At 37.6% G+C, this 25572-nt stretch overlaps 2 protein-coding genes across 2 annotated transcripts; one reads left to right on the top strand and one right to left on the bottom strand.

Annotated features, from left to right (window-relative positions):
* Positions 1-5484: 5484 nt before the first annotated feature.
* wdr83 (WD repeat domain containing 83) lies at positions 5485-17093 on the bottom strand (the record flags this gene model as incomplete). The annotated part of the gene is made up of 10 exons (XM_079553737.1): positions 17074-17093; positions 15376-15503; positions 13742-13862; positions 13566-13671; positions 13443-13491; positions 10116-10242; positions 9985-10052; positions 7396-7504; positions 7192-7306; positions 5485-5625 (listed from the first exon to the last, which is right to left on the bottom strand). The coding sequence occupies exons 2-10, from the start codon at positions 15476-15478 to the stop codon at positions 5485-5487; spliced, it is 939 nt and encodes a 312-aa protein (XP_079409863.1). The 5' UTR covers positions 15479-15503; positions 17074-17093.
* Positions 17094-17296: 203 nt separating this feature from the next.
* wdr83os (WD repeat domain 83 opposite strand) lies at positions 17297-23590 on the top strand. Its single transcript, XM_079553519.1, has 4 exons — positions 17297-17454; positions 20392-20497; positions 22352-22449; positions 23361-23590. Exons 1-4 carry the CDS (start codon positions 17405-17407, stop codon positions 23425-23427), a joined length of 321 nt encoding a protein of 106 aa, XP_079409645.1. The 5' UTR covers positions 17297-17404; the 3' UTR covers positions 23428-23590.
* Positions 23591-25572: the final 1982 nt, after the last annotated feature.

Here is a 25572-nt window from a genome sequence, read left to right on the forward strand (position 1 = left end):
GGTACCGTCTGTAAAAGCACTGAAGTCCTGACTCACCCAGACGCGTCCTGAGCCAGTGTCCGCGCCCCATCCCGACGCACAGCAGCATCACGAGCGTCCTCAGCTGGGCCGTCATCACGACCTCTGCGATCCCGCTCTCACCTCTCGCTCCACGGTCCCACCCCGGTTTTATACCCTCCTGCCCCGGGGCGAGAGGGGGGCAGGTCCCCGAGCTCCAACGCCTGAGGGGCTCGTCCTTCTCCAGATGTTTTTCCGTGATGTCAGTTTGACGGTTCCTCCGCGGGCCCGTGCCCAGGGGCGGGACCGGGGGCCAAAGGGTAAACCGGAGGAACTGTCAGGCCAGCGGGAAACGTAAAGGCGGGCGATAAACACGTCCCGGGTGAGTTAGTGCGGCCGCTGGAGCAGACATTCCTCCGCGGGTTTGAAAAGGGTAAACCCGGGGAACGTCCATAAATTGGGGGATTTGCCTGTAGAATATCTGAAGTATGTGGACGATGTGGAGTATGTGTTGTGGAACAGCGGGACCTTCGGGCGAAGCTTCAGCCGTGACTGATGAAGCGTTTGTTTCAGACGCCGCAGAGACGCCCGGACCCTCCTCCAGGTGCAGAAGGTCCTGGTCCTGGTCCTGGTCCTGGTCCTGGTCCTGGTCCGACCGGCCGCTCAAGTCTGAAGGAAGCACCGAGTCGTGACGTTAATGAGATGCAAGTCGGCCATTTTATACTCACTACTGCCACCTCAGGTCATACGTGTAACTGCAGCTTCTATATTTAGGGCCTCATTTCCTCGTTATCCAGAGTGTTGCTGATTTCTGGAGATGTTTTTTCGTTCTTTTATTTGAAGAGCTTAGTGGCGCTAGGCTAGTGCAAGGCTAGTGCATGTCTATGGTATCAGCTAGCCTGCATTAAAAACAGTGTGACCCGCCCCACAGAGCACCTGAGTCACTGATAACACCAGACTCACCATATACATGTCTGTGTTTGAATATAACTGACCTGCATCACATGAACGATCACATTCTGAGGGACTATTTTCTAGCACAGGGGTCTCAACCTGGGGGTCGGGACCCACTAAAGGGGTCATGAGACAAATTTGGGGGGTCGCCAGAGCATATAGATAAAACTGTTTATAAAATCAAACTGAGTCAAACTGTGGAACTCCCTGCCCTTGGATTTAAAGAACTCCTCCACAGTGCACACATTTAAAAAACAGTTCAAATCAACAAATATCAACTCTTACACACGACTGTAAATATTAGATTTCAACTTTAAAAACAGTAGAACCTGTGTTGTTTATTCTAACTTATGGCTTAAAGTATAATACCTGCGAATCAGACCTTTTATGTTTTGTTTTTTCTTGTCTACGTTTTGTATCTGAAGAAAGGGGCAGTTACTTAGCATAAGCGTTGTCTTCATCGTGCTCCTTTTCAGTCATGTATATAAAAAAAATAAAATAAAAATCATGTATAGTTGTTGAAATGTGAAAACATGTAACTAACATGACTGAAATAAATAAATAAAATATATATTATATATTATTGTTATGGCGTCGTAGCAAACACGCTGTTTTACCAGGGTGCCATTATTTGTTCTAAATTTAATTCATTTTTGTTTTAGCCATTGTTTTTTCTTTGTTTTTTAAGAGTTATATATAGTTTAACCTCTTAACTCCCGCCTGAACCGAGAGGATCTTTTTCCTCACGTCATCACATTGTTTTCCCATCATTTTTTTGTTGGGTATTCAACTCATTTTTGTAACTTTTTCGTCAATTTTTATCACATTTTTGTCACATTTTTTGTATTGTTTTTGGTCATTTTTTGGTCAATTTTTTTGTAATTTTTTCGTCACATTTTTTCGTCAATTTTTGTTACATTTTTTTTAATTTTTTTTCCATCATTTTTTTGTTGGGTATTCAACTCATTTCTGTAACTTTTTCATCATTTTTTTTGTCAAATTTTTGTAATTTTTTATTAAAATTTTTATCACATTTTTGTATTTTTTGTGTCACATTTTGTCACATTTTTGTCATTTTTTCATCAATTTTTTAATAAAATTTTGGTCATTTTTTGTCGAATTTCTATCACATTTTTGTCATATTTTTGACAATTTCTTGTGACATTTTTGTGACATTTTTGCCACTTTTTCATAAATTTTTCGTCACTTTTTTGTCACATTTCCATCATTGTTTTCGTCTCAGTTTTGTCGCTATTTCCACACCTTTTTCCCAGAAGCTTTTGGATTGGGGTAAAGCCAAACTGGAGAAAATGTGCTCGGTTCAGGCGGGAGTTAAGGGGTTAATGTCCCTGTTTTTCCCTCGGTCTGACCCGGGTGGGGGTCACGATCCTAATAATTACCTGTTATAATGGGGCTTATACGACCACGAGGCTGATGCTGCTCAAACATAAGGTCTTTTAAATGACTCCATGGACACAGCGCACACGGGGGTCGCTCTCTCTCCTGTGAGGGTCAGCCCCGCCCTCGCTCTGGCTCTCGGGAGGGCGTGTTCGGGACATGCCAGGAACCCGTCAGGACGTCCCGCGGCAGCAGCTCCTCGGGCTCCTGTATCTCCTGAAGAATGCGGCGCGTCTGCGATGCCTGGACCGTTATCAGAGCGCACTCAGGAATTACAAAGAACTCAAGCTCTAAATCGACAAATTTACCGTCAGGGATTTATCCAGACTTCATCCGGGATTTCCTCGTCTGCTCCCGGGACTTTATCATCGGAGAAAAATGAGAAACTGATGGAGGTCACGTGGATGTAGCTCACGGCTCCTCCACACGGCAGGTGGAAAGAATGAATCAGAGAAATCACTTTTACAGTAGATTACAGACAAAATGTGAGATTCATTTCATATGAGGGAAAAAAGTCTCTCTGTTTGGATGAAATCAGGCGTAAAGTTATGGGCTTATTCTATTGAGTTACAAAGAGTTGCTTTAAGGGGATTTTAAAGTTGAAATAAATCACATTTAAGTGAAAGAATCTTTGGTGATGAACTCATTTGTTTTGTGCAAAAAACAAAACAGGCAATAAATTAGATACGGGATAATCCTTCTCAGACAAATAGACTTTAGGGAAACGATTTAACCCCTTAACTCCCGCCTGAACCGAGCATGTTTTCTCCAGTTTGGCTTTAGCCCAATCCAAAAGCTTCTGGAGAAAAAGGTGAGAAAATAGCGACAAAACTGAGACGAAAACAATGATGGAAATATGACAAAAAAGTGAGAAAACATTGGCAAAAAAGTGATGAAAAATTGATGGAAAAGTGGCAAAAATGTCACAAGAAATTGACAAAAAAATGGATGAAAAAATGACAAAAATTAACAAAAAATGAAAAAAAATTGACAAAAAAATGACAAAAATTTGATAAAAAATTGAGGAAAAAATAACAGAAAAATGACAAAAATTGACAAAAAATGACAAAAATTTGATAAAAAATTGAGGAAAAAATAACAAAAAAATGACAAAAAATGTGACAAAAATGTGATAAAAAATTGAGGAAAAAATAACAAAAAATTTGACAAAAATTGACAAAAAATGACAAAAATTTGATAAAGATTTGATGAAAAATTGACCAAAAAATAACAAAAAAAATGACAAAAAAATGACAAAAAATGTGACAAAAATGTGACAAAGAATGATGAAAATTTTATAAAAAATTGACAAAAAAATAACAAAAAATTGACAAAAAATGACCAAAAAAAATGACGAAAAAGTGACAAAAATGAGTTGAATACGCAACAAAAAAATGATGAAAATAAATCTGCTGACGTGAGGAAAAAGATCCTCTCGGTTCAGGCGGGAGTTAAGAGGTTAAGTCTTCTAAGAATGTAATATAACTTTCCAAAGGTCATGTATATAATGTACCACGGTGGTGTTTGTACAAAGTGATGCTTTACTTTAACTCTGCAGGTTCGGCTCTTGGAAAACTCGACTTCCCGTTTTAAGCAATAGAACAAATACAAACCAGGAGAGAAATGTTTAAACAAAGCCTGGAGACCCACAAGAGAGAGAGGAAACTGAGCTGAGATGTAAAAAGTCTGGGTTTTGCAGCTTCCTGTCCCACAGCGCGGCCGACCCTCCCCATCGCGGAGCCGTCAGGTGATCGGAGTCGGTCCTTATAGGGATCGTCTGGACTCAGGAATGTGGAGCTGCAGCTCAAACATCCAAAACATCTGCAGGAAACGTCTCCTCCATCCATCGGACAAGACTCTGCACAGCCACCGGTGCAGGCAGGCCAAAGGGTCAGGTCAGGGGGGGGTCCAAACCTGTCCCACCCTGACCCTGTTCACCTCTTAACTCCCACCGGAACATGTTTGCTCCAAATTCTCCAAATCGAAAAGCTTGAAAGTGATGAGAAATTGAGGAAAAAGTGGCAAAAATGTCACAAGAAAATGACAAAAAATGACAAAAAAATGACAAAAAAATGACAAAAAAATGACAAAAATGTGACAAAAATGTGACAAAAAATGTGACGAAAAATGGACAAAAAAATGACAAAAAATGACAAAAATGTGACAAAAATGTGACAAAAATGTGACAAAAAATGTGACGAAAAATGGACAAAAAAATGACAAAAAATGACAAAAATGTGACAAAAAATGTGACAAAAAATGCACACAAAAAATGACAAAAATGTGACAGAAAATGGACAAAAAAATGACAAAAATGTGACAAAAAATGACAAAAAAATGACAAAAAATGACAAAAAAAATGACGAAAAAGTGATGAAAAATTGACAAAAAAATGACTAAAAATGACGAAAAATTGACAAAAAAATGACAAAAATGTGACAAAAAAATGACAAAAAAATGACAAAAAATGTGACGAAAAATGCAAAAAAAAAGAGAAAAATGTGACAAAAAATGGACAAAAAAATGACAAAAATGACGAAAAATTGACAAAAAAAATGATGAAAAAATGACAAAAAAATTGACAAAAATTGACAAAAAATGTGACAAAAAATGACAAAAATGTGACAAAAAATGACAAAAAAATGACGAAAAATGACGAAAAATTGACAAAAAAATGATGAAAAAATGACAAAAAATGACAAAAATGTGACAAAAAATGACAAAAAAGTGACATAAATGAGTTGAATACCCCCAAAAAAATTATGGAAAAAAATGTGATGACGTGAGGAAAAAGATCCTCTCGGTTCAGGCGAGAGTTAAGAGGTTAAGTAAAGTCTAAATAAAAAGTGTACATTTATGTTATATAGACATATCAGTTTGGAAAAAATGCTCAGGGATTTTGGATCTTGTTTGTTTTTCCACAAATAAGTAATTTATTCACAAACCAAACAAACTGTGAAGTCAATAAATCAGGCAGGGAATGAAACAATGAAAAATCCCGGTAAAAGAGTCCAGAGTGTGTATGAAAAACACATTTAGAAAAAAGGGCAAAAGGGGCTTTGAATTTAAACATAAGCGTCCGGAGACATTGTCCTTTCCTCTCAGCGTTTGTCCCGACTCTGGCCTCAGGTTTGTTCACGTCTCTTCGGTCTCCGGCTCGTTGGCCCACAGCTGCACTCGTCCCTCCATGGCGGTGAGCAGGCGGCACTCGGACGGGTGGAACGACAAAGACTGCACCACGGCTTTCCCCACGGGCAGCTTCAGAGACAGAGAGCCCTGGGAACAAACAGGACATTCAGATGAAACGCACTGGAGGATCCCTGGAGCTCCTGAAGTCTGTGGGGGACAGAGAGCCCTGGGAACAGACCGGACATTCAGATGAAACGCACTGGAGGATCCCTGGAGCTCCTGAAGTCTGGGTCTGTGGGGGACAGAGAGCCCGGGGAACAGACAGGACATTCAGATGGAACGCCCAGGAGGATCCCAGTCTGGGTCTGTGGGGGACAGAGAGGCTGCAGTGGCTTTGTCTCCCCCGCAGCTGTGGCTTAGGGATTTATGAATAAAAGTCAGGATTCTTCAGCTGCAACGTCTGCATCAATGACAATAACAAATCCACCTGCGGCTGAAATATACCTTTACAAGATACAATATACCTTTCTATTTGCTTTTCTATTTACCCATCGACCTACAAACTATGAAAATTTACCTCTTAACTCCCGCCTGAACCGAGAGGGTCTTTTTCCTCACATCAGATTTTTTTTCATCATTTGTTGGGTATTCAACTCATTTTTGTCACTTTTTTGTCATTTTTTTGTCAAATTTGTATCAATTTCTTGTGACATTTTTGTGACATTTTTGACACTTTTTCATAATTTTTTTGGTCAACTTTTTGTCCTTTTTTGTCATTTTTTTGTCATTTTTTTTGACATTTTTTTGGAATTTTTTTGTCATTTTTTCGTCTTTTTTTAATCAATTTTTTGTTACATTTTGGTCATTTTTTGTCAAATTTTTATCACATTGTTGTAATTTTTTTGTCACATTTTGTCACATTTTTTTTTTCATTTTTTCGTCCAATTTTTGTAATTTTTTTTGTCAAATTCGTATACATTTCTTGTGATGTTTTTGCCACTTTTTCATCAATTTTTTGTCACTTTTTTGTCCTTTTTTTAATTTTTTTGTCCTTTTTTTGGGAAATTTTTGTCATTTTTTCGTCTATTTTTTAATCAATTTTTTGTTTCATTTTTATCGCATTGTTGTTAATTTTTTGTCACATTTTGGCACATTTTTTTTTTTCATTTTTTTTTTTCATTTTTTGTAATTTTTTTGTCAATTTCTTGTGACATTTTTGCCACTTTTTCATCATTTTTTTGGTCAATTTTCTATCAAATTTTCATCATTTTTTGTCACATTTTTAGTCATTTTTTGGCAATTTTTTTTCATTTTTTCGTCTATTTTTTATCATTTTTTGTCACATTTTTGACATTTTTTTGTTAATTTTTTGTACATTTTTGTGACATTTTTGCCACTTTTTCATCTTTTTTTGGTCAATTTTTTTTCATTTTTTGTCACATTTTTTTCCCATTTTTTTGTCACATTTTTGTCATTTTTTTGTCACATTTTTGTCATTTTTTTGTCAAATTTGTATCAATTTTTGTGAAATTTTTGGCCACTTTTTCATAATTTTTCTTGTCCGTTTTTTTCTCACTTTTTGTCACATTTCCATCATTGTTTTCGTCTCAGTTTTGTTGCTGTTTTCCAGAAGCTTTTGGATTTGGGGGGTAAAGCTCTCGGTTCAGGCGGGAGTTAAGAGAACATGTGCATCTAAACACGTTCTGAACGGACCTCGACCAGGTCCCAGCAGTAAACGTGTCCGTCCTCGGAGCAGCTCAGGACGTGCGTGTCTTTGCTGGACAGACAGCAGTCCAGTTTGTAGCCCTTCATCGTGTGGCCTTTGTACCTGACGACAAAAACAACACAAAACGGTCAGAAGAAACGACGTCCGAGGAGCCGCTGGTGTGAGTTCAGTTTGGGTCGTGTGACACCGACTCTCCGAGCATCTCCCCCGAGCTCTTGTCCATCAGCCGCAGGGTGGAGTCCAGGCTGGAGCTGAGCGTGCACTGACCGTCCGCCGAGAAGCACACGCACGTGATCGGACCTGCAACCACAGCACCAGAGGCCATCAGCAATCAGGGCTTTGAGAGTTTCAATTCAAGCTTAAAAACATGACGAAGAGGAGGAAGCAATAGGAGGAGCAATATCTAAACCCACGTGATCGGACCTGCAACCACAGCACCATCAGTGTTGGGAAAGTTCATTTTCTACATGCACTAGTTCAAAGTTCAGTTCACAAATTTCAAAATGAACTAGTTCGTTCATAATTGTTTATAGTAAATAGTTTGTTCATAGTTCCAAAAATGAACTCGTTCATAGATCTTTTTTTCTTTTTTTGTTGTTGCTGTGAGCTGTTATTGAGGCATGAAAACGGGTCAGGGGTGAAAAAGGTGAGAAGTATATTTTCCCTCTCAGGGAAATATTTTTATATTCCATATCTTAAAGCAACAATCTGAAGTATTTTGAGATGCATTTTTGCCAACCTTGGGAGAGCTGGAGAAAGTTGGAGAAAGCCATGAGTCAAAAATATTATGGCCTCACTTGTGTTATGCAGCTCTTTCATGTCAGCTGGTCACGGTTTAAGAGTGGATTTTGGAAATCTTTACTAATCATATTTTATTTATTATCATATTTTTTTTTTTTTAAGTTTAACTGGTAAATTCTTAGTGGAAAATGAAGCTACAAATATTCAATTGCATTTGTGTTCATTTGGTAAATTAATCACGTGAATAAGATTGTTTTAGGAGCTCATTTGAAGTTAAAAAACTCTTTTTTATGTAAATGAGTGGCACTGCGGAGCAGAGGAGTTACACAAGCGAAACTGGCTTCACCTCACACTGTGGCTGCTCGCGGGCACCGTCCGGGCACCGTCCGGGCACCGTGCAGACCCCGCTTGTGCCAGAGCCATAAACAGCAGAGTCACCCCCACAGAACTGGACACAGTCGGGCCGTTGGCGCGGGGGCGGAGCTACAACGTGGACCCGCCAGTTTAGAACTGCTGGTAAACTCTGACAGCGTTGCGGGGTTTTATAATTATATTCACTGATCCGCGGTTTTAAATCACTGATATAAGAAATCTGGCACCATATTCAACGAACGTAAATAGAACGGGAATGCCGTTCACAGACTCCAGAATGAATGCGTTCATGGTGTCGTTCATCAGGCAGTAACACTGTGCGTTCAGTTCACGTTCGCCCAAAATATGAACACGTTCAGGTTCATCACTGGCCATCAACAATCAGGGCTTTGAGAGTTTCAATTCAAGTTTAAAAACATGACGAAGAGGAGGTTTTTTTTAATACTGCCCATGTCTAAACCCACATGATCGTCCACCATTTCCTCTTCTGACACCAGTTCGCTCCACACGAGTCCCAGAGCCTCACAGGGAAAAGTTTATTCCCTTTTGCCAGAGAACTGATCTAAAGCAGCAAAAGTCACGGAGTAGATTCATATTTTGCTTTGCTGATTTGTTCAAAAGTAAAAATGAAAGTCTCTAATATTGTGTCTATTTTAGGGGCAGACGTGAAAGGGCCCTTACGCTCCTCTCTGTGGACTCTGTGAAACTGAAAAACAATCATCAGGACTGGGCCCGTTCAGCCGACTAACACAGAGTTATCTCAGACACCAGAGATTTTTATTCCCATCCTGATCCATGAGATATTTTTTTTTGTAGATCATGCAGAGTTTCGTGGCGCTAGGCTAGTGCTAGGCTAGTGCATGTCTATGGTATCAGCTAGCCTGCATTAAAAACAGTGTGACCCGCTCCACAGAGCACCTGAGTCACTGATAACACCAGACTAACCATATACATGTCTGTGTCCATAGAGTCATTTAAAAGACCTTAGATTTGAGCAGCATCAGCTTTGTTGTATAAGCTACGCGGTGGCGGAGTGATCTGCTGGAAAATAGTCCCTCAAAATGCGATCGTTCATGTGATGTAATTGATTATGTTGATGTTGAGGAGAAGGAGCGACAAAACAGAGGTTTGGAAACTTTGTGTGAACGAGCAAGAAAAAATAGTGCTCAAGACAGAGCGAAGCTAAACAAGACTTAAAAACGCAAATAACTGAAAGTATTTTATCTACACTCTTTGCCTCTTACTGTCATTGATTAATTCTATGTTGATGTTTTTATTGATTGTATTTGTTTTCTTATATTTATGCAGCTGTGAAGCACTTTGAATCGCCTTGTGTATGAATTGTGCTCTACAAATAAACTTGCTTTGCCTCAATGCAGGTCAGTTATATTCCAAACACACACGTGTATATGGTTAGTCTGGTGTTATCAGTGATTTGCCTCAGGTGCTCTGTGGGTCACACTGTTTTTAATGCAGGCTAGCTGATACCATAGACATGCACTAGCCTAGCACTAGCCTAGCGCCACGAAACTCTTCAAACATAAGAACTGCATGAATCACAAAAAAGAAATGAGGCCCTATGTCAAACATCCTGAAATATCCCTTTAATATAGAAGCTGCAGTTACACGTAAGACCTGAGGTGGCAGTAGTGAGTGCTGAGTCTTACTGCTGATGAAGTCGACGTGCAGCTGGCCCATCCTCAGGTCGTAGCGCCTCACTCTGCCGTCCACAGACCTGCACAGACGAGGCGCTCAGACAAACACAAGCAGAGGGACGTCCCGGTGAAACACGGCGTACCCGGTGAGCAGCTCGTACTGCGCCGCCTTCAGGCTGCTGACGCCGTCCCGCGCCTCGTCCAGGATCTGGATGGGCTCGTTACGGCGCGAGCGAACGTCCCAGCAGCGAACCGTCCCGTCGATGGAGCCTGAGGGACGACGGCGACGTTCAAAACTTTACAGAGCTTTACAGATGTTTACAGGCGAGTATTTCTTATTCAACCTGGATCATTATGCAAGGTTTTTAAAGTGGACACATCCTGCAAACACGGCTTTATGAGGTTTAACCCCTTAACTCCCACCTGGACCGAGCACAGTTTCTCCAGTTTGGCTTTACCCCAATCCAAAAGCTTCTGGAAAAAAGGTGAGAAAATAGCGAGCGAGACGAAAACAATGATGGAAATGTGACAAAAAAGCGAGAAAACATTGGCAAAAAAGTGACGAAAAATGACAATAATTAGATAAAAAAAATAATGAAAAAATGACCAAAATGTGACAAAAAAATGACAAAAAATTGATAAAAATGTGAAAAAAAAAAAAAAAAAGTGACAAAAAATTAAAAAAATGTGACAAAAACAACAACAATATGTGACAAAAAAATGACAAAAATATAATAAAAATGTGACAAAAAAAAAATGTGACAAAAAATTACAAAAAATTGATTAAAAAATTGACAAAAAAATAAAAAAATGTGATAAAAAAATGACAAAAATTTGACAAAAAAATTACAAAAAATTAATAAAAAAAATAACGAAAAAATGATTAAAAAATTGACAAAAAAATGACAAAAAAATAAAAAAAATGTGACAAAAAAATGACAAAAATTTGATAAAAATTTAACACAAAAAATTGACAAAAAAATGTGACAAAAAATGACAAAAATATGATTAAAAATGACAAAAAAAAAAAAATTGAGAAAAAAATGACAAAAATACGATAAAAAATTGACAAAAAAATAAAAAAAATGATTAAAAAATTGACAAAAAATGTGCCAAAAAAATTATTAAAATTTGACAAAAAAAAAAAAAGTGACAAAAAATGACAAAAAATTGATAAAAAAATAACGAAAAAATGACCAAAAAATAAAAAAAATGTGACAAAAAAATGACACAAATTTGATAAAAATTTGACAAAAAAATAAAAAAAATTGATTAAAAAATTGACCAAAAATGTGACAAAATGTGACAAAAAAATTATACAAATTTGATTAAAATTTGACAAAAAATTGACCAAAAATGACCAAAAATGTGACAAAAATGAGTTGAATACCCAACGAAAAAATCCTGTAAAAAAATCTGATGACGTGAGGACAAAGATCCTCTCGGTCCAGGCGGGAGTTAAGAGGTTAAACCCTGTTGGATCGTTGTTCCCTCATCAAAGACAGACCTGGAGTCGTTTTTCACAACATTCACAAAGCTGTTAAATGTATCAGTTTCTTCTTCTTCTCCGGCGTCAGCGCCTCGTTCTGTACTTCCTGATTACGCTTGTGTCATTGTTCAAACCCAAAAACTGTCCCCCACATTTTAAAGCAGCGTGTTTACCTTAATAAATCCTTTCCGTAGTCCCTCTGGGGGTAATACAAGAAGCTAACAGGCTAACGGGCAAAGCTAACTGCGGGCTAGCACCACTTAAACAGCATTTACAGCCAAGTTTGAGTGAAATAAATGATCTCCATTGCGTAACTGGATGAACAATATCCCACACGCCGTATCCAACAAGGACGTTCGTTATTCCAACAGCTGCCAGCAGGAGGAGCCCCAGTCAACATCTTCACCAGCTCTTTCTCCTGAATGTCATTTTTGTTCCTATTTAATTCTTACAGAGACATATTTTCACATTTTAAATCGAGAATATCAAAGCTGAGGCTCCAAAATGTGATGCTTTTTTAATGCTTGACAAGTCATTTTAAATCTTCTGCAGTTAAAGCAGCACTAAGTAACTCGTGCACCTCGAGGCCATAAGCGCCACTGCAGGTGTCGTAGCATGTTGTGTTTTTTTACTCATTAATCGTCCGTGAGAGTAAATCCTGCACTGACAGGAATGACAAAGGGACAGAGGGATATTGTTCATCCAGTTACACAATGGAGATCATTTATTCCACTCAAACTTGGCTGTAAATACTGTTTAACCTCTTAACTCCCGCCTGAACCGAGAGGATCTTTTTCCTCACGTCATCAGATTTTTTTCCCAGCATTTTTTGGTTGGTTTTCAACTCATTTTTGTAACTTTTTTGGACATTTTTTGTCACATTTTTGTCATTTTTGTCATAAAATTTTTTTAGCCCATTTTTTTTTTTTGTGTCAATTTTTTATCACATTTTTGTTGCACATTTTCAATTTTTTTGTCACATTTTGTCATGATTTTTGTAATTTTTTCGTCAATTTTTTTTAATTTTTTTTGTCAATTTTTGCCTTTTTTTTAATAATTTTTTTGTTATTTTTTGTCCAATTTTTGTCATTTTTTTGGTCACCTTTTTTTTTTTGTCAATTTTTTATCACATTTTTGTTGCATATTTTCAATTTTTTTGTCACATTTTGTCATGATTTTTTGTAATTTTTTCGTCAATTTTTTTTAATTTTTTTTGTCAATTTTTGCCTTTTTTTTAATAATTTTTTTGTTATTTTTTGTCCAATTTTTGTCATTTTTTTGGTCACCTTTTTTTTTTTGTCAATTTTTTATCACATTTTTGTTGCATATTTTCAATTTTTTTGTCACATTTTGTCATGATTTTTTGTAATTTTTTCGTCAATTTTTTTTTTTATATAATTTTTTTGTCATTTTTTGTCCAATTTTTGTCATTTTTTTGGTCACATTTAAAAAAAAAAAAATTTTTAACACATTTTTGTCACATATTTGTAATTTTTTTGTCACATTTTTGCCGCTTTTTCATCAATTTTCCGTCACTTTTTTCTTGCTATTTTCACAGCTGTTTCCCAGAAGCTTTTGGATTGGGGTAAAGCCAAACTGGAGAAAATGTGCTCGGTTCAGGCGGGAGTTAGCTTTGCCCGTTAGCCTGTTAGCTTCTTCTTCGTGATTCCATTAGTGTGTATTGGTGACTCCGACCTGGTGGAGGGAAGTTGCAATTGTGTTTTTCTATCCAGAGACAGCAGGGGGCGATGAAAGACCCTCCAATCATCCCATAAACACTTGTATTTCCCCCACAGGGACTACGGGGAGGATTTATTAAGGTAAACACGTTACTTAGTGCTTTAAGTAGAGACACTGCAGGTGAAATGGGTAAAGAATGATTATTTAGAGACGTCAAGTTAAAACATTCGATTACTGACATAAATGAGGAAGAAGTTTTCTGTCATTTGATGTTTTCATGTAAAATCACAGCCTGACTCACCTGACAGCATGACCGTCCCGTCCTCGTTGAACTGGACACAATTCACTTTCTGCAACAAATGGAGACGGTTTTAGACCCACAGTTCTGCTTCGTCCAGACGGAGTAAACGCGCGAGTGACCGACCCCGGCGTGGCCTCGGAGTTTGCGCGTGACCTGCCCCGAGGCGACGTCCCACAGGATGACGGTTTTATCCGCGCTACAGGAGCAGATCTGGCTGTTGTCGAAGGAGCTGTGGAGACAAACGCTTCAGTCACATGACGCTCTCGCTCTCCTGTCTATGTTCCTGCTGAGCCTCTGACCTGTCGGCGTCCAGCACCTCGTATCCGTGGCCGCTGTACGTCTTCAGTAAAGTCCCTTTGCTCGCGCTCCACAGCTTCAGAGACTTATCGGCGCCGCACGTCAGGAAGTAGTTCCCGTCCACTGGAGACACAGACGTTTGTGACACGTTCAAACACCGGGCACAAATCTGAACGCAACAAGGGCGGGCGGGCGGGCACCATGATTCCTATATCGACTCACCCTTTTGGGCTCAATATTCATCTTCTGCACATTTAGAAGCATTTTCTCCTCATTTTTCTAATGAATAAAACCACATTTTGTTGCCAAAGTAAGTTGTGTCTCATTGTATTTCTTGATCACTGTGGGATATTTTAAGATTAACCTCTTAACTCCGACCTGAACCGAGCACATTTTCTCCAGTCTGACTATGTGACAAAAATTCAAGAAAAATGTGACAAAAAATCAACAAAAATGTGATAAAAATTTAACAAAAAAGTGACAAAAAATCAACAAAAATTCAAGAAAAATATGACAAAAAATCAACGGAAATGTGACAAAAATTCAAGAAAAATGTGACAAAAATTCAACCAAAAAGTGACAAAAAATCAACAAAAATTCAAGAAAAATATGACAAAAAAATCAACAAAAATTCAACAAAAATGACAAAAAAAAATGTGACAAAAATTCATCCAAAAAGTGACAAAAAATCATCAAAAATTTGACAAAAATTCAACCAAAAAGTGACAAAAAATCAACAAAAATTCAACAAAAATATGACAAAAAATCAACAAAAAAGTGACAAAAAATCAACAAAAAAGTGACAAAAAATCAACAAAAATTCAAGAAAAATATGACAAAAAATCAACAGAAATGTGACAAAAATTCAAGAAAAATGTGACAAAAATTCAAGAAAACTGTGACAAAAATTCAACCAAAAAGTGACAAAAAATCAACAAAAATGCAAGAAAAATATGACAAAAAATCAACAGAAATGTGACAAAAAATTATCAAAAATGTGACAAAAAAATCAACAAAAATTCAACAAAAATGACAAAAAAAATGTGACAAAAATTCAAGAAAAATGTGACAAAAAATCATCAAAAATTTGACAAAAAATCAACCAAAAAGTGACAAAAAATCAACCAAAAAGTGACAAAAAATCAACAAAAATTCAAGAAAAATATGACAAAAAATCATCAAAAATGTGATAAAAAATCAAGAAAAATGTGACAAAAATTCATCAAAAATGTTACAAAAATTCAACCAAAAAGTGACAAAAAATCAACAAAAATTCAAGAAAAAAGTGACAAAAATTCAACAAAAAATGACAAAAAAAAAAAAAGTGACAAAAATTCAACAAAAATATGACCAAAATATGACCAAAATAAAACAAATAAAACATAAAAAAGGTGACACAGCAACAACGTGAGGAAAAAGATCAGACCTATATAATGGCCAAATAGGACAGATTGCATTTGGTTCAGGCGGGGGGTAAGAGGTTAATAAGGTTAAGTTAGTCTGACGGTCATCATCATGGTAAGTTTTGGTTTGTTTCCTGCACCGATAATGACATGAAACCTGCGCTCTTGCTCTGCAGCCTCGACCAGCTTCAGTATTTGCCTTTTTATTGATTATTTCACACAGAATGACTCACCGTTGTAGCGCACGGCTCGGACGGGCCCCTGAAGACAGTCCACGGTCTGGAGCAGGTGCTGCGGGATCTGGGGGCCCTCGGGTTTGGGAGCCGGGAACGACATGGAGCAAACCGGCCCCTGACACCTCCTGTGGAGAGACACGCAGCAAAACAACACAAGCAAAGACAAACCATTACGGAAACTTACAAATGAAACCAAGCTAGACGAGCAGAGATTATATTTCAATTCACATTAAGGAGATATTGCACAACATCATTGAGTACTGGGGTGGATTCCCTTGATATTTGGAAAGTAACTGTATTCGAAACACTCTCAAATGAAAGTGTATCTTTACCAGAATACAGTTACTCACAATGAGTATGTTACATGTATTTAGTTCCTCCCCAACACTGACCATAAGACTGTATTAAAATAAACTACAGATGTGCAGGTGCATTGAGAGTTCATTCATTCAAACAAACAAACCTTTATTTAACCAACAAGGCTCAATGAGATCGTAGTAGTAGTAGTTTCAAGTAGTAGTAGTAGTAGCAGTAGTAGTAGTAGTAGTAGTAGTAGTAGTAGTAGTAGTTTCAAGTAGTAGTAGTAGTAGTAGCAGCAGTAGTAGCAGTAGTAGCAGTAGTAGTAGTAGTAGTTTCAAGTAGTAGCAGTAGTAGCAGCAGCAGTAGTAGTAGTAGTAGTAGTTTCAAGTAGTAGTAGTAGTAGTAGTAGCAGTAGTAGCAGTAGTAGTAGTAGTAGTTTCAAGTAGTAGTAGTAGTAGTAGTAGTAGCAGCAGCAGTAGCAGTAGTAGTAGTAGCAGGAGCAGTAGTAGTAGTAGTAGTAGTAGTAGTAGTAGTAGCAGCAGTAGCAGCAGTAGTAGTAGTAGTAGTAGTAGTAGCAGTAGCAGTAGCAGTAGTAGTAGCAGTAGCAGTAGTAGTAGCAGCAGTAGTAGTAGTAGCAGCAGTAGTAGTAGTAGTAGCAGTAGTAGTAGTAGTAGCAGTAGTAGTAGTAGTAGCAGTAGTAGTAGTAGTAGTAGTAGTAGTAGTAGTAGCAGTAGTAGTAGTAGTAGTAGTAGCAGCAGTAGTAGTAGTAGTAGCAGCAGTAGTAGTAGTAGTAGCAGCAGCAGTAGTAGTAGTTTCAAGTAGTAGTAGTAGTAGTAGTAGTAGCAGCAGCAGCAGCAGCAGCAGCAGCAGCAGCAGCAGCAGCAGCAGCAGTAGTAGTAGTAGTAGTAGTAGTAGTAGTAGCAGTAGCAGTAGTAGCAGCAGTAGTAGCAGTAGTAGTAGTAGTAGTAGTAGTAGTAGTAGCAGCAGTAGTAGCAGTAGTAGTAGTAGTAGTAGCAGTAGCAGTAGCAGTAGCAGTAGTAGTAGCAGTAGCAGTAGTAGTAGCAGCAGTAGTAGTAGTAGCAGCAGTAGTAGTAGTAGTAGCAGTAGTAGTAGTAGTAGCAGTAGTAGTAGTAGTAGCAGTAGTAGTAGTAGTAGTAGTAGTAGTAGTAGTAGTAGTAGTAGTAGTAGCAGTAGCAGTAGTAGTAGCAGTAGCAGTAGTAGCAGCAGTAGTAGTAGTAGTAGCAGTAGTAGTAGTAGTAGTAGTAGTAGTAGTAGTAGCAGCAGTAGTAGCAGTAGTAGTAGTAGTAGTAGTTTTTTTCATTCATTCTCCACTTTATAACTCAGGTCAGGAGCTAGTTGTTCCGAATGATTAAATACGATAATAACATTTCTTACCGGATATGATAATCCAATCCTTTTATCCTCTGACGACTTGTTTTGTTGATAATCTGCCTCTCTCATTCAGAAAAAGTAGCATAAACAGTTAGCACGAGTTAGCCGAGCGCTGTAGACGCTGAAACACAGGCTCTGTCAAAATAAAAGGCTTTCCACTTTCCCCCCGCGTTGACCTCCGTTTTCCGTTCGCGCGATGCTTTTAATCTGAAAACCCGACACCGGAAGTGCTACCCCCTTCTCCAGTCACACACGGGGCCGATCAGCTGTAGCGTTAGCATTTGCGATTAAAACTCACTCAAACGGGACATCTGAGAACTGATTTGTGTTTATCATGTCCTCGAACAATATGGCAGACCCGCGCAGGACGAATAAGATTCTGAGGTAAGTTGTTTATCGGTTAAATCTCTGCATTTTGGGACGGATTCGCGGATGCTAACGTGCTAGCTAATAGTAACTAACCTTTAAAATGCATTAGAGGCTGAGAAGATTAGCTCTGAGGTGATTAAGCGGTTCATTCATCAGTTGGAATTCACTACGTGTTTTTGGGGGATTTTTTTTTAAAGGTGTCGAGTGAAATAAAGCAGTTTTATGTTAAGAGTGGTGAAAACATGAAGCTCTGTATGTTAAAAGTGCAAGATGTTTCAGAAAGGACACGACCCCCATCATGTTAGTCATGTTGCAAGTTGTTTTACAGAGAAATATGACCATTTGATGAATTGTAAACAAGTGAAGATTGTTTGGTTGATTGATGACGTTTAGTTACAGGTTGTTGGCCCTAAATGAGCCTAAATTAGGACATTACTGATGATACATGGATGGATTAAAGGGATAAACCCCTAAATCCAACAGAAGGAAACCCACCAGAAAACAAGCAATAAATAAAACAAATTAATGACTAGCGATTGTTTTTGATAATCGATTAACCCTTTAACTCCCACCTGAACCGAGCACATTTTCTCCAGTTCGGCTTTACCCCAATCCAAAAGCTTCTGGAAACAGGTGGGAAAATAGTGACAAAACTGAGACGAAAACAATGATGGAAATGTGAGAAAAAAATACAAAAAAAGACTAAAAATTGACAAAAAAATTACACAAAAAGGGACAAAAAATGTGACGAAAAAGTGATGAAAAAAATACAAAAAATTGACAAAAAATTACCAAAAAATTGACAAAAAATGTGATAAAAATGTACGAAAAAAATACAAAAAATTGACAAAAAATGTGATAAAAATTTTCCAAAAAAATAAAAAATATTGACAAAAAATGACAAAAAAATTACCAAAAAATTGACAAAAAATGTGATAAAAATGTACAAAAAAAATACAAAAAATTGACAAAAAATGACAAAAAAATTACCAAAAAATTGACAAAAAATGTGATAAAAATGTACGAAAAAAATACAAAAAATGTGACAAAAAAGTGATGAAAAAAATACAAAAAACTGACAAAAAATATGATAAAATATACAAAAAACTTACAAAAAATTACATAAAAGTTGCAAAAATGAGTTTAATAGCCAACAAAAAAATGATGGAAAAAAAATCTGACGCCGTGAGGAAAAACATCCTCTCGGTTCAGGCGGGAGTTAAGAGGTTAAAGGTGCTTTTTACAAACGTTTTACCACATGAAGCTAAAACGATGTCAGTTATTTTGATAAACGTTTGTAAAAGTGAACTTGTGTCGCCCAGAGCTGCAAATGAGATTCAACAGTTTCACAACATGTAAAGCAGCCTTTCCTTATTTGAAAGCTCAGAACCTCTAAAGGCTCCTCTTCATTGTGGCCAGGTGCTGCTGGGAGTGAGAGAGTCGTATAGTCCCTTTTTCTGCTCTGGAAAATTGTCTTGAGATTTAATTTAATAAAATGGTAAATGGTTTCATCTTATAAAGCGCTTTTCCACCTACATTAGGCACTTAAAGCGCTTTACAGCCAGGATCCAGTCACCCATTCACACTCTCCATTTCCACCTGTAGTCCCTGGGCACAGTCTGTGTACCAGAAAGACTCATCCATTACTAAAATAGGTTCATTTTTATCATTTCAATGCTGTATTAGCTGTGGATTTATCGTTGTTTCAGTCGTGCTGTAGATCCTTGAGTATCACTGGCTGGATGTTTGAGAAACACTTCTGCCCTGTTTTCTTGAGCGTTTGACATAAGAAAACATAAACTCCCCAAATCTCTGTTACCCCTTAACTCCCACCTGAACCGAGCACATCTTCTCCAGTTTGGCTTTACCCCAATCCAAAAGCTTCTGGAAAAAAGGTGAGAAAATAGCGACAAAACTGAGACGAAAACAAGGATGAAGATGTGACGAAAAAAGTGAGAAAAAATGTGACAAAAGATGACAAATGTGACAAATAAAGCAAAAAATGACAAAAAAAAGCCAGAAAAAAGACAAAAAATATGACAAAAAAAAGACAAAAATGTGACAAAAAAATGACAAAAATGTTACACAAAAAGACAAAAAATTGACAAGAAAATGTGACAGAAATTTGACAAAAATTTAACAAAAAATGTGACAAAAAAGACAAAAAATGTGACAAAAAAAGACAAAAAATGTGACAAAAAAAGACAAAAAATGTGACAAAAAAAGACAAAAAATGTGACAAAAAAAGACAAAAAATGTGACAAAAAAAGACAAAAAATGTGACAAAAAAAGACAAAATGTGACAAAAAATGTGACAAAAAAAGACAAAAAATATGACAAAAAAGACAAAAAAAGTGACAAAAAAAGACAAAAAATGTGACAAAAAAAGACAAAAAATGTGACAAAAAATGTGACAAAAAAAGACAAAAAACGTGACAAAAAAAGACAAAAAATGTGACAAAAAAAGACAAAAAATGTGACAAAAAAAGACAAAAAAGACAAAAAATGTGACAAAAAAAGACAAAAAATATGACAAAAAAGACAAAAAATGTGACAAAAATAGACAAAAAATGTGACAAAAAAAGACAAAAAATGTGACAAAAAGACAAAAAATGTGACAAAAAAAGACAAAAAATATGACAAAAAAGACAAAAAATGTGACAAAAAAAGACAAAAAATGTGACAAAAAGACAAAAAATGTGACAAAAATGACGCCCCCAAAAAAGATGGAAAAAAATCTGATGTGAGGAAAAAGATCAATTTAGTTTTGTAGGTCTTTCAAATGAGGCGTTACACTGGCCTACAGGATTTGGGTAAAGCTGAACTGGAGAAAATGCTCCTGGTTCAGGCGGGAGTTAAGAGGTTAATAAGGTGAAACTGACTGTAACCTTTAGACGCTTCATTCAGGATTGTTTCTGCCGATCACCTGTAATGGTTCCTGAATCTCCGCAGGTACAAACCTCCGAGCACCGAGTCCAACCCGACCCTGGAGGACCCCACGCCCGACTACATGAACCTGCTGGGCATGATCTTCAGCATGTGTGGACTCATGCTTAAGGTGAGAGGCCTGAGGAACACGGTCTGTTCTCTGCTGACGGAGAAGATGTTCTTACTCCCACCTGGACTGACCACTCCAGCACGTTTCTTACCGTAACACCCTGATACATGAAAAGGAATGAAATATCTGAGCATTTTTCTTCCCAATAGGCGTAAGGATTTTGAAGTATTTTTTTTACATTTGCATTCAATTACAAGAAGGGATAAAAAGTAAGAGGCTGGATTAAAAGTGGTTGCACTGTTGATTGTCTTTCGTCCACAGTTTAAGGTGCAGTGAAAGTTAGGGCTGCTCGATTATTGAAAAAATAATAATCACGATTATTTTTGTCATAATTGAAATCACGATTATTCAAACGATTATTTGTTGCCTTTAAAAAAATCCAGCAAAAAAAAGACAAAAATCCACAAAAAAAAGTGACAAAAATCCATCAAAAAAGTGACAAAAATCCAGCAAAAAAGTGACAAAAATCCAGCAAAAAAGTGACAAAAATCCAGCAAAAAAGTGACAAAAATCCAGCAAAAAAATTAAAAAAATCCATCAAAAAAATTACAAAAATCCAGCAAAAAAAGACAAAAATCCATCAAAAAAAGACAAAAATCCAGCAAAAAAAAATTACAAAAATCCAGCAAAAAAGTGACAAAAATCCAGAAAAAAGTGACAAAAATCCAGAAAAAAAGTGACAAAAATCCAGCAAAAAAGTGACAAAAATCCAGCAAAAAAGTGACAAAAATTTTAAAAAAAAAAAAATAAAAAAAAAAAAATAACATTTGAAAAAAACATTTTGAAAAAAAAAAAATATAATCGATTTTTTGCGATGATGCTAATTTTGTAATCGTTTACTGTTGTAATCAAAATCGAAATCGAATTTCGATTAATTGCACAGCCCTAAGTGAAAGTGACCAGTGATGGACTTTCTCTTATGGACGGAGGAATCCTGTTCCAATAATGCGTCTCCTTTACAGACCACACAGTGTGACTGAATGTGGTGCGTCTGTGTGGGACCTCCTCCAGCTGTGGGACCTCGATCTCCTCCAGCTGTAGGACCTCGATCTCCTCCAGCTGTAGGACCTCGATCTCCTCCAGCTGTAGGACCTCGGTCTCCTCCAGCTGTGGGACCTCGGTCTCCTCCAGCTGTGGTACCTCACCATTAGATTAGACTGTGATGCTTTGGCTTGACCTCTGACCCTGTGCTTGTCCCTTGTTTAGCTGAAATGGAGCATTAGATTAGACTGTGATGCTCTGACTTGACCTCTGACCCCGTGCTTTCCCCTTGTTTAGCTGAAATGGAGCATCAGATTAGACTGTGATGCTCTGGCTCGACCTCTGACTCTGTGCTTTCCCCTTGTTTAGCTGAAATGGAGCATTAGATTAGACTGTGATGCTCTGACTTGACCTCTGACCCCGTGCTTTCCCCTTGTTTAGCTGAAATGGAGCATCAGATTAGACTGTGATGCTCTGGCTCGACCTCTGACCCTGTGCTTGTCCCTTGTTTAGCTGAAATGGAGCATCAGATTAGACTGTGATGCTTTGGCTCGACCTCTGACCCTGTGCTTTCCCCTTGTTTAGCTGAAATGGAGCATCAGATTAGACTGTGATGCTTTGGCTCGACCTCTGACCCTGTGCTTTCCCCTTGTTTAGCTGAAATGGAGCATCAGATTAGACTGTGATGCTTTGGCTCGACCTCTGACCCTGTGCTTTCCCCTTGTTTAGCTGAAATGGAGCATCAGATTAGACTGTGATGCTTTGGCTTGACCTCTGACCCTGTGCTTGTCCCTTGTTTAGCTGAAATGGTGCATCAGATTAGACTGTGATGCTCTGGCTCGACCTCTGACCCTGTGCTTTCCCCTTGTTTAGCTGAAATGGTGCGCCTGGATCGCCGTGTACTGCTCCTTCATCAGTTTTGCCAACTCCAGAAGTTCAGAGGACACCAAGCAGATGATGAGCAGCTTCATGTGAGTTCAGCCAAACCCCCCAGGCCTCAGGGGGCTGAGAAACATCACGAGGAGAATGAGCTTCACCTAAACTAAACCCATGAGGTTTATGCAAATGTTTAATGTGTTTGAGTTGCTGCTATAGAAGCCACAGCTGCCCTTTGGGTAGACGGAGGCGAGGCTGTCGATCTGTACCATCGGCCCCTCCGACCACCTCTAACCACCATTTTTCAGCTCATTTTTTAATATTAATATTTTCGCTATTTTCCATTTTGTACCTAATTTACTCCCCATGTTTGCCTCATTTTTGCCCGATTATTATTTTTTTTTTCAAAATCTTTTTTTTACAATTTTTTTGTCTTTAATTTCTTAACCTAATTTTTCAGTTTTTTCCTTATTTTTTTCTTTTACATTTTTCTCATTGTTTTTAAACATTTGTTCTTATTTTTTGACTTTTTTTTTCCCCTCAATGTTTTGAATTTTTTTAAACACATTTTTCCCTAAGTTTTGCCACAATTTCTTGCCATTATTATTATTATTATTAATTATTATTATTATTATTGTTGTTAATAATTTAATGTTTTAATATTATTATTATTTTTTATTATTATTAATGTGATTTTTTTCTATTTTTCTATTTTTATTATTATTATTAAAACATTTTTTTTGCTAAATATTTGCCCCAAAATGTTCTAATTTTCCCAATTTTTAATTTTTTTTTTGCTAAATTTTTTTCTAATATTTTCCCTATTTCACCCGTTCTTCCTTATAATTATCACCCATCGTTTCCCAAATTATTCCTCATTTCTTGACATTGAACCTGATATTGTAAATTTGATCTTCCACGAGTATTGTCCTGTTTTCTGCTTCTACAGATATTTTAGCTGTGTTGGTATTAAGTATTGTTCCCCCCCCCTCCGTCTCTGTGGCAGGTTGTCCATCTCCGCGGTCGTCATGTCGTACCTCCAGAACCCACAGCCCATGTCCCCGCCCTGGTAACGCCCCCCCAGGACTGAACGCCACGTCGCCACGGAAACGAGAACAAGGACTTTTCTGTTGAACATTTCCTGTCTGAGATCTTTTAAATGCTTTTATTGTACAAGAAAACAAATCAATCTTTATACGGTTCCACCATTTACAGCGAGATGAATAAAGTTTTGAAATAATGACGTTTCCTCCATGTTTCTAATGCTTTTTTTGTTTTCGTTTGTAAATTTTGTGATGTTTTTCATTGTGTTGTTATCCTCATTTAAGTCTCATTTTCATTGCTATTTTGGCACTTTCTTTTAATGACATTTTTAGATTTGGGTAAAGCCAAACTGGAGTTAATGTGCTGGTTCTGGTGGGGAAGAGATTAAATAAATAATTACATATTTATATTTATCTCAGATTTACTCACGGTGGAAAGAGGAACCAAATGTTTTATTCAAGTAAGAGTAATGTTTAACCTCTTAACTCCCACCTGAACCGAGCACATTTTCTCCAGTTTGGCTTTACCCTAATCAAAAAGATTACTGGGGAAAAAGCACCAAAAATGTGACAAAACTTCAACAAAAATGTGACAAAAATTCAACAAAAATGTGACAAAAATTCAACAAAAATGTGATAAAAAATCAACAAAAATTCAACAAAAATGTGACAAAAATTCAACAAAAATTCGACAAAAATTCGACAAAAATGTGACAAAAAATCAACAAAAATGTCACAAAAATGTCACAAAAATTCAACAAAATGTGACAAAAATTCAATAAAAATGTCACAAAAATTCAACAAAAATCTGATAAAAATTCAGCAAAAATGTGACAAAAATTCAACAAAAATTCAACAAAGATTTGACAAAAATTCAACAAAAATGTGACAAAAATTTGACAAAAATTCTACAAAAATGTCACAAAAATTAAACAAAAATGTCACAAAAATTAAACAAAAATTTGACAAAAATGTGACAAAAATGTGACAAAAATTCAACAAAAATGTGACAAAAATTTGACAAAAATTCAATAAAAATGTCACAAAAATGTCACAAAAATTCCACAAAAATTCAACAAAATGTGACAAAAATTCAACAAAAATCTGACAAAAATTCCACAAAAATGTGACAAAAATTCAACAAAAATGTGACAAAAATTCAACAAAATGTGACAAAAAATCAACAAAAATGTGACAAAAATTCAACCAAAATGTGATAAAAATTCAACAAAAAATCAACAGAAATGCGACAAAAATGAAAAAAAAAAACATACAAAAGGTGACACAACACAGCAACCGCGCGAGGAAAAAGGTCAGTTTTGTGGGTCTTAGCTTTCAAATGAGGTGTTACACAGGCCTATATAACAGCCAAAAGAGGACAGAATGCGTTTGGTTTAGGCGGGGGGTAAGAGGTTAAAGTTACTCAAGTACAGTTACAGTTACTTGACAAAGTGACTCGAGTACCGGCTGGTCCCATAAGGCGTCCGTAAATAAACCCGAGCAGGTCGTTTTGGTCCCGCGGGTGTTGCCGTACGCAGCTGTTCTGGGAACCGGCTCACGCATGCGCAGTGATGCGGTGACGCGGATCGGGCGGTGACGCGGATCGTGCAGTGACAGCAGCGGCTCCTCCCGTTCAAAACAACACCGGAGCCACGGAGTCACGGAGCCCGGGGAAAGACACGGCTCAACGGGAGCGCGAGGCGACCACAACGGGGCCAGACCGGGACTAAAACGGGGCCAGACCGGGGACTTAAACGGGGCCAGACCGGGGCTAAAACGGGGCCAGACCGGGACTAAAACGGGGCCAGACCGGGGACTAAGGGAGACCGGGAAAATCGCCTCGTTTTGAGAGGAGACTCCACATCAGGTCAATGCTTTTACACACGGGCCACGGAGCACGCGAGCGCCTCCGGTACCGCGGGATCTGGGCCAAATCAAGTCTAAACTAAGGCTCGACCGGACCAATAACACCGGGGAATGTGGGACCGAACGAAAGCGAGACCGAAGCAGCGCGAGACCGCAATTAAAGGTGGCGCGATATTGAAAAAAACTGGCGATATGCGATACAGAAGTGCGATTTTGCGATACCGATATTGCGTTTACTCAAGCGTTTCAATTCCACTCAGTTTAGACACAAATCGTAAGCAATTTTTTTAACCAAAACTTGAAAGAAAA

The sequence above is a fragment of the Gobius niger genome (genome assembly GCF_951799975.1).
Source record: "Gobius niger genome assembly, chromosome: 3".
NCBI lineage: Eukaryota > Metazoa > Chordata > Actinopteri > Gobiiformes > Gobiidae > Gobius > Gobius niger.

Bases quoted from the DNA above. Each gene is read 5' to 3' on its own strand.
- wdr83os (XM_079553519.1), top strand. From the start codon at position 17,405: ATGTCCTCGAACAATATGGCAGACCCGCGCAGGACGAATAAGATTCTG. The intron at 17,455-20,391 runs GTAAGTTGTTTA...GAATCTCCGCAG, and splicing joins AGGACGAATAAGATTCTGAG to GTACAAACCTCCGAGCACCG. The intron at 22,450-23,360 runs GTGAGTTCAGCC...TCTCTGTGGCAG, and splicing joins CAGATGATGAGCAGCTTCAT to GTTGTCCATCTCCGCGGTCG.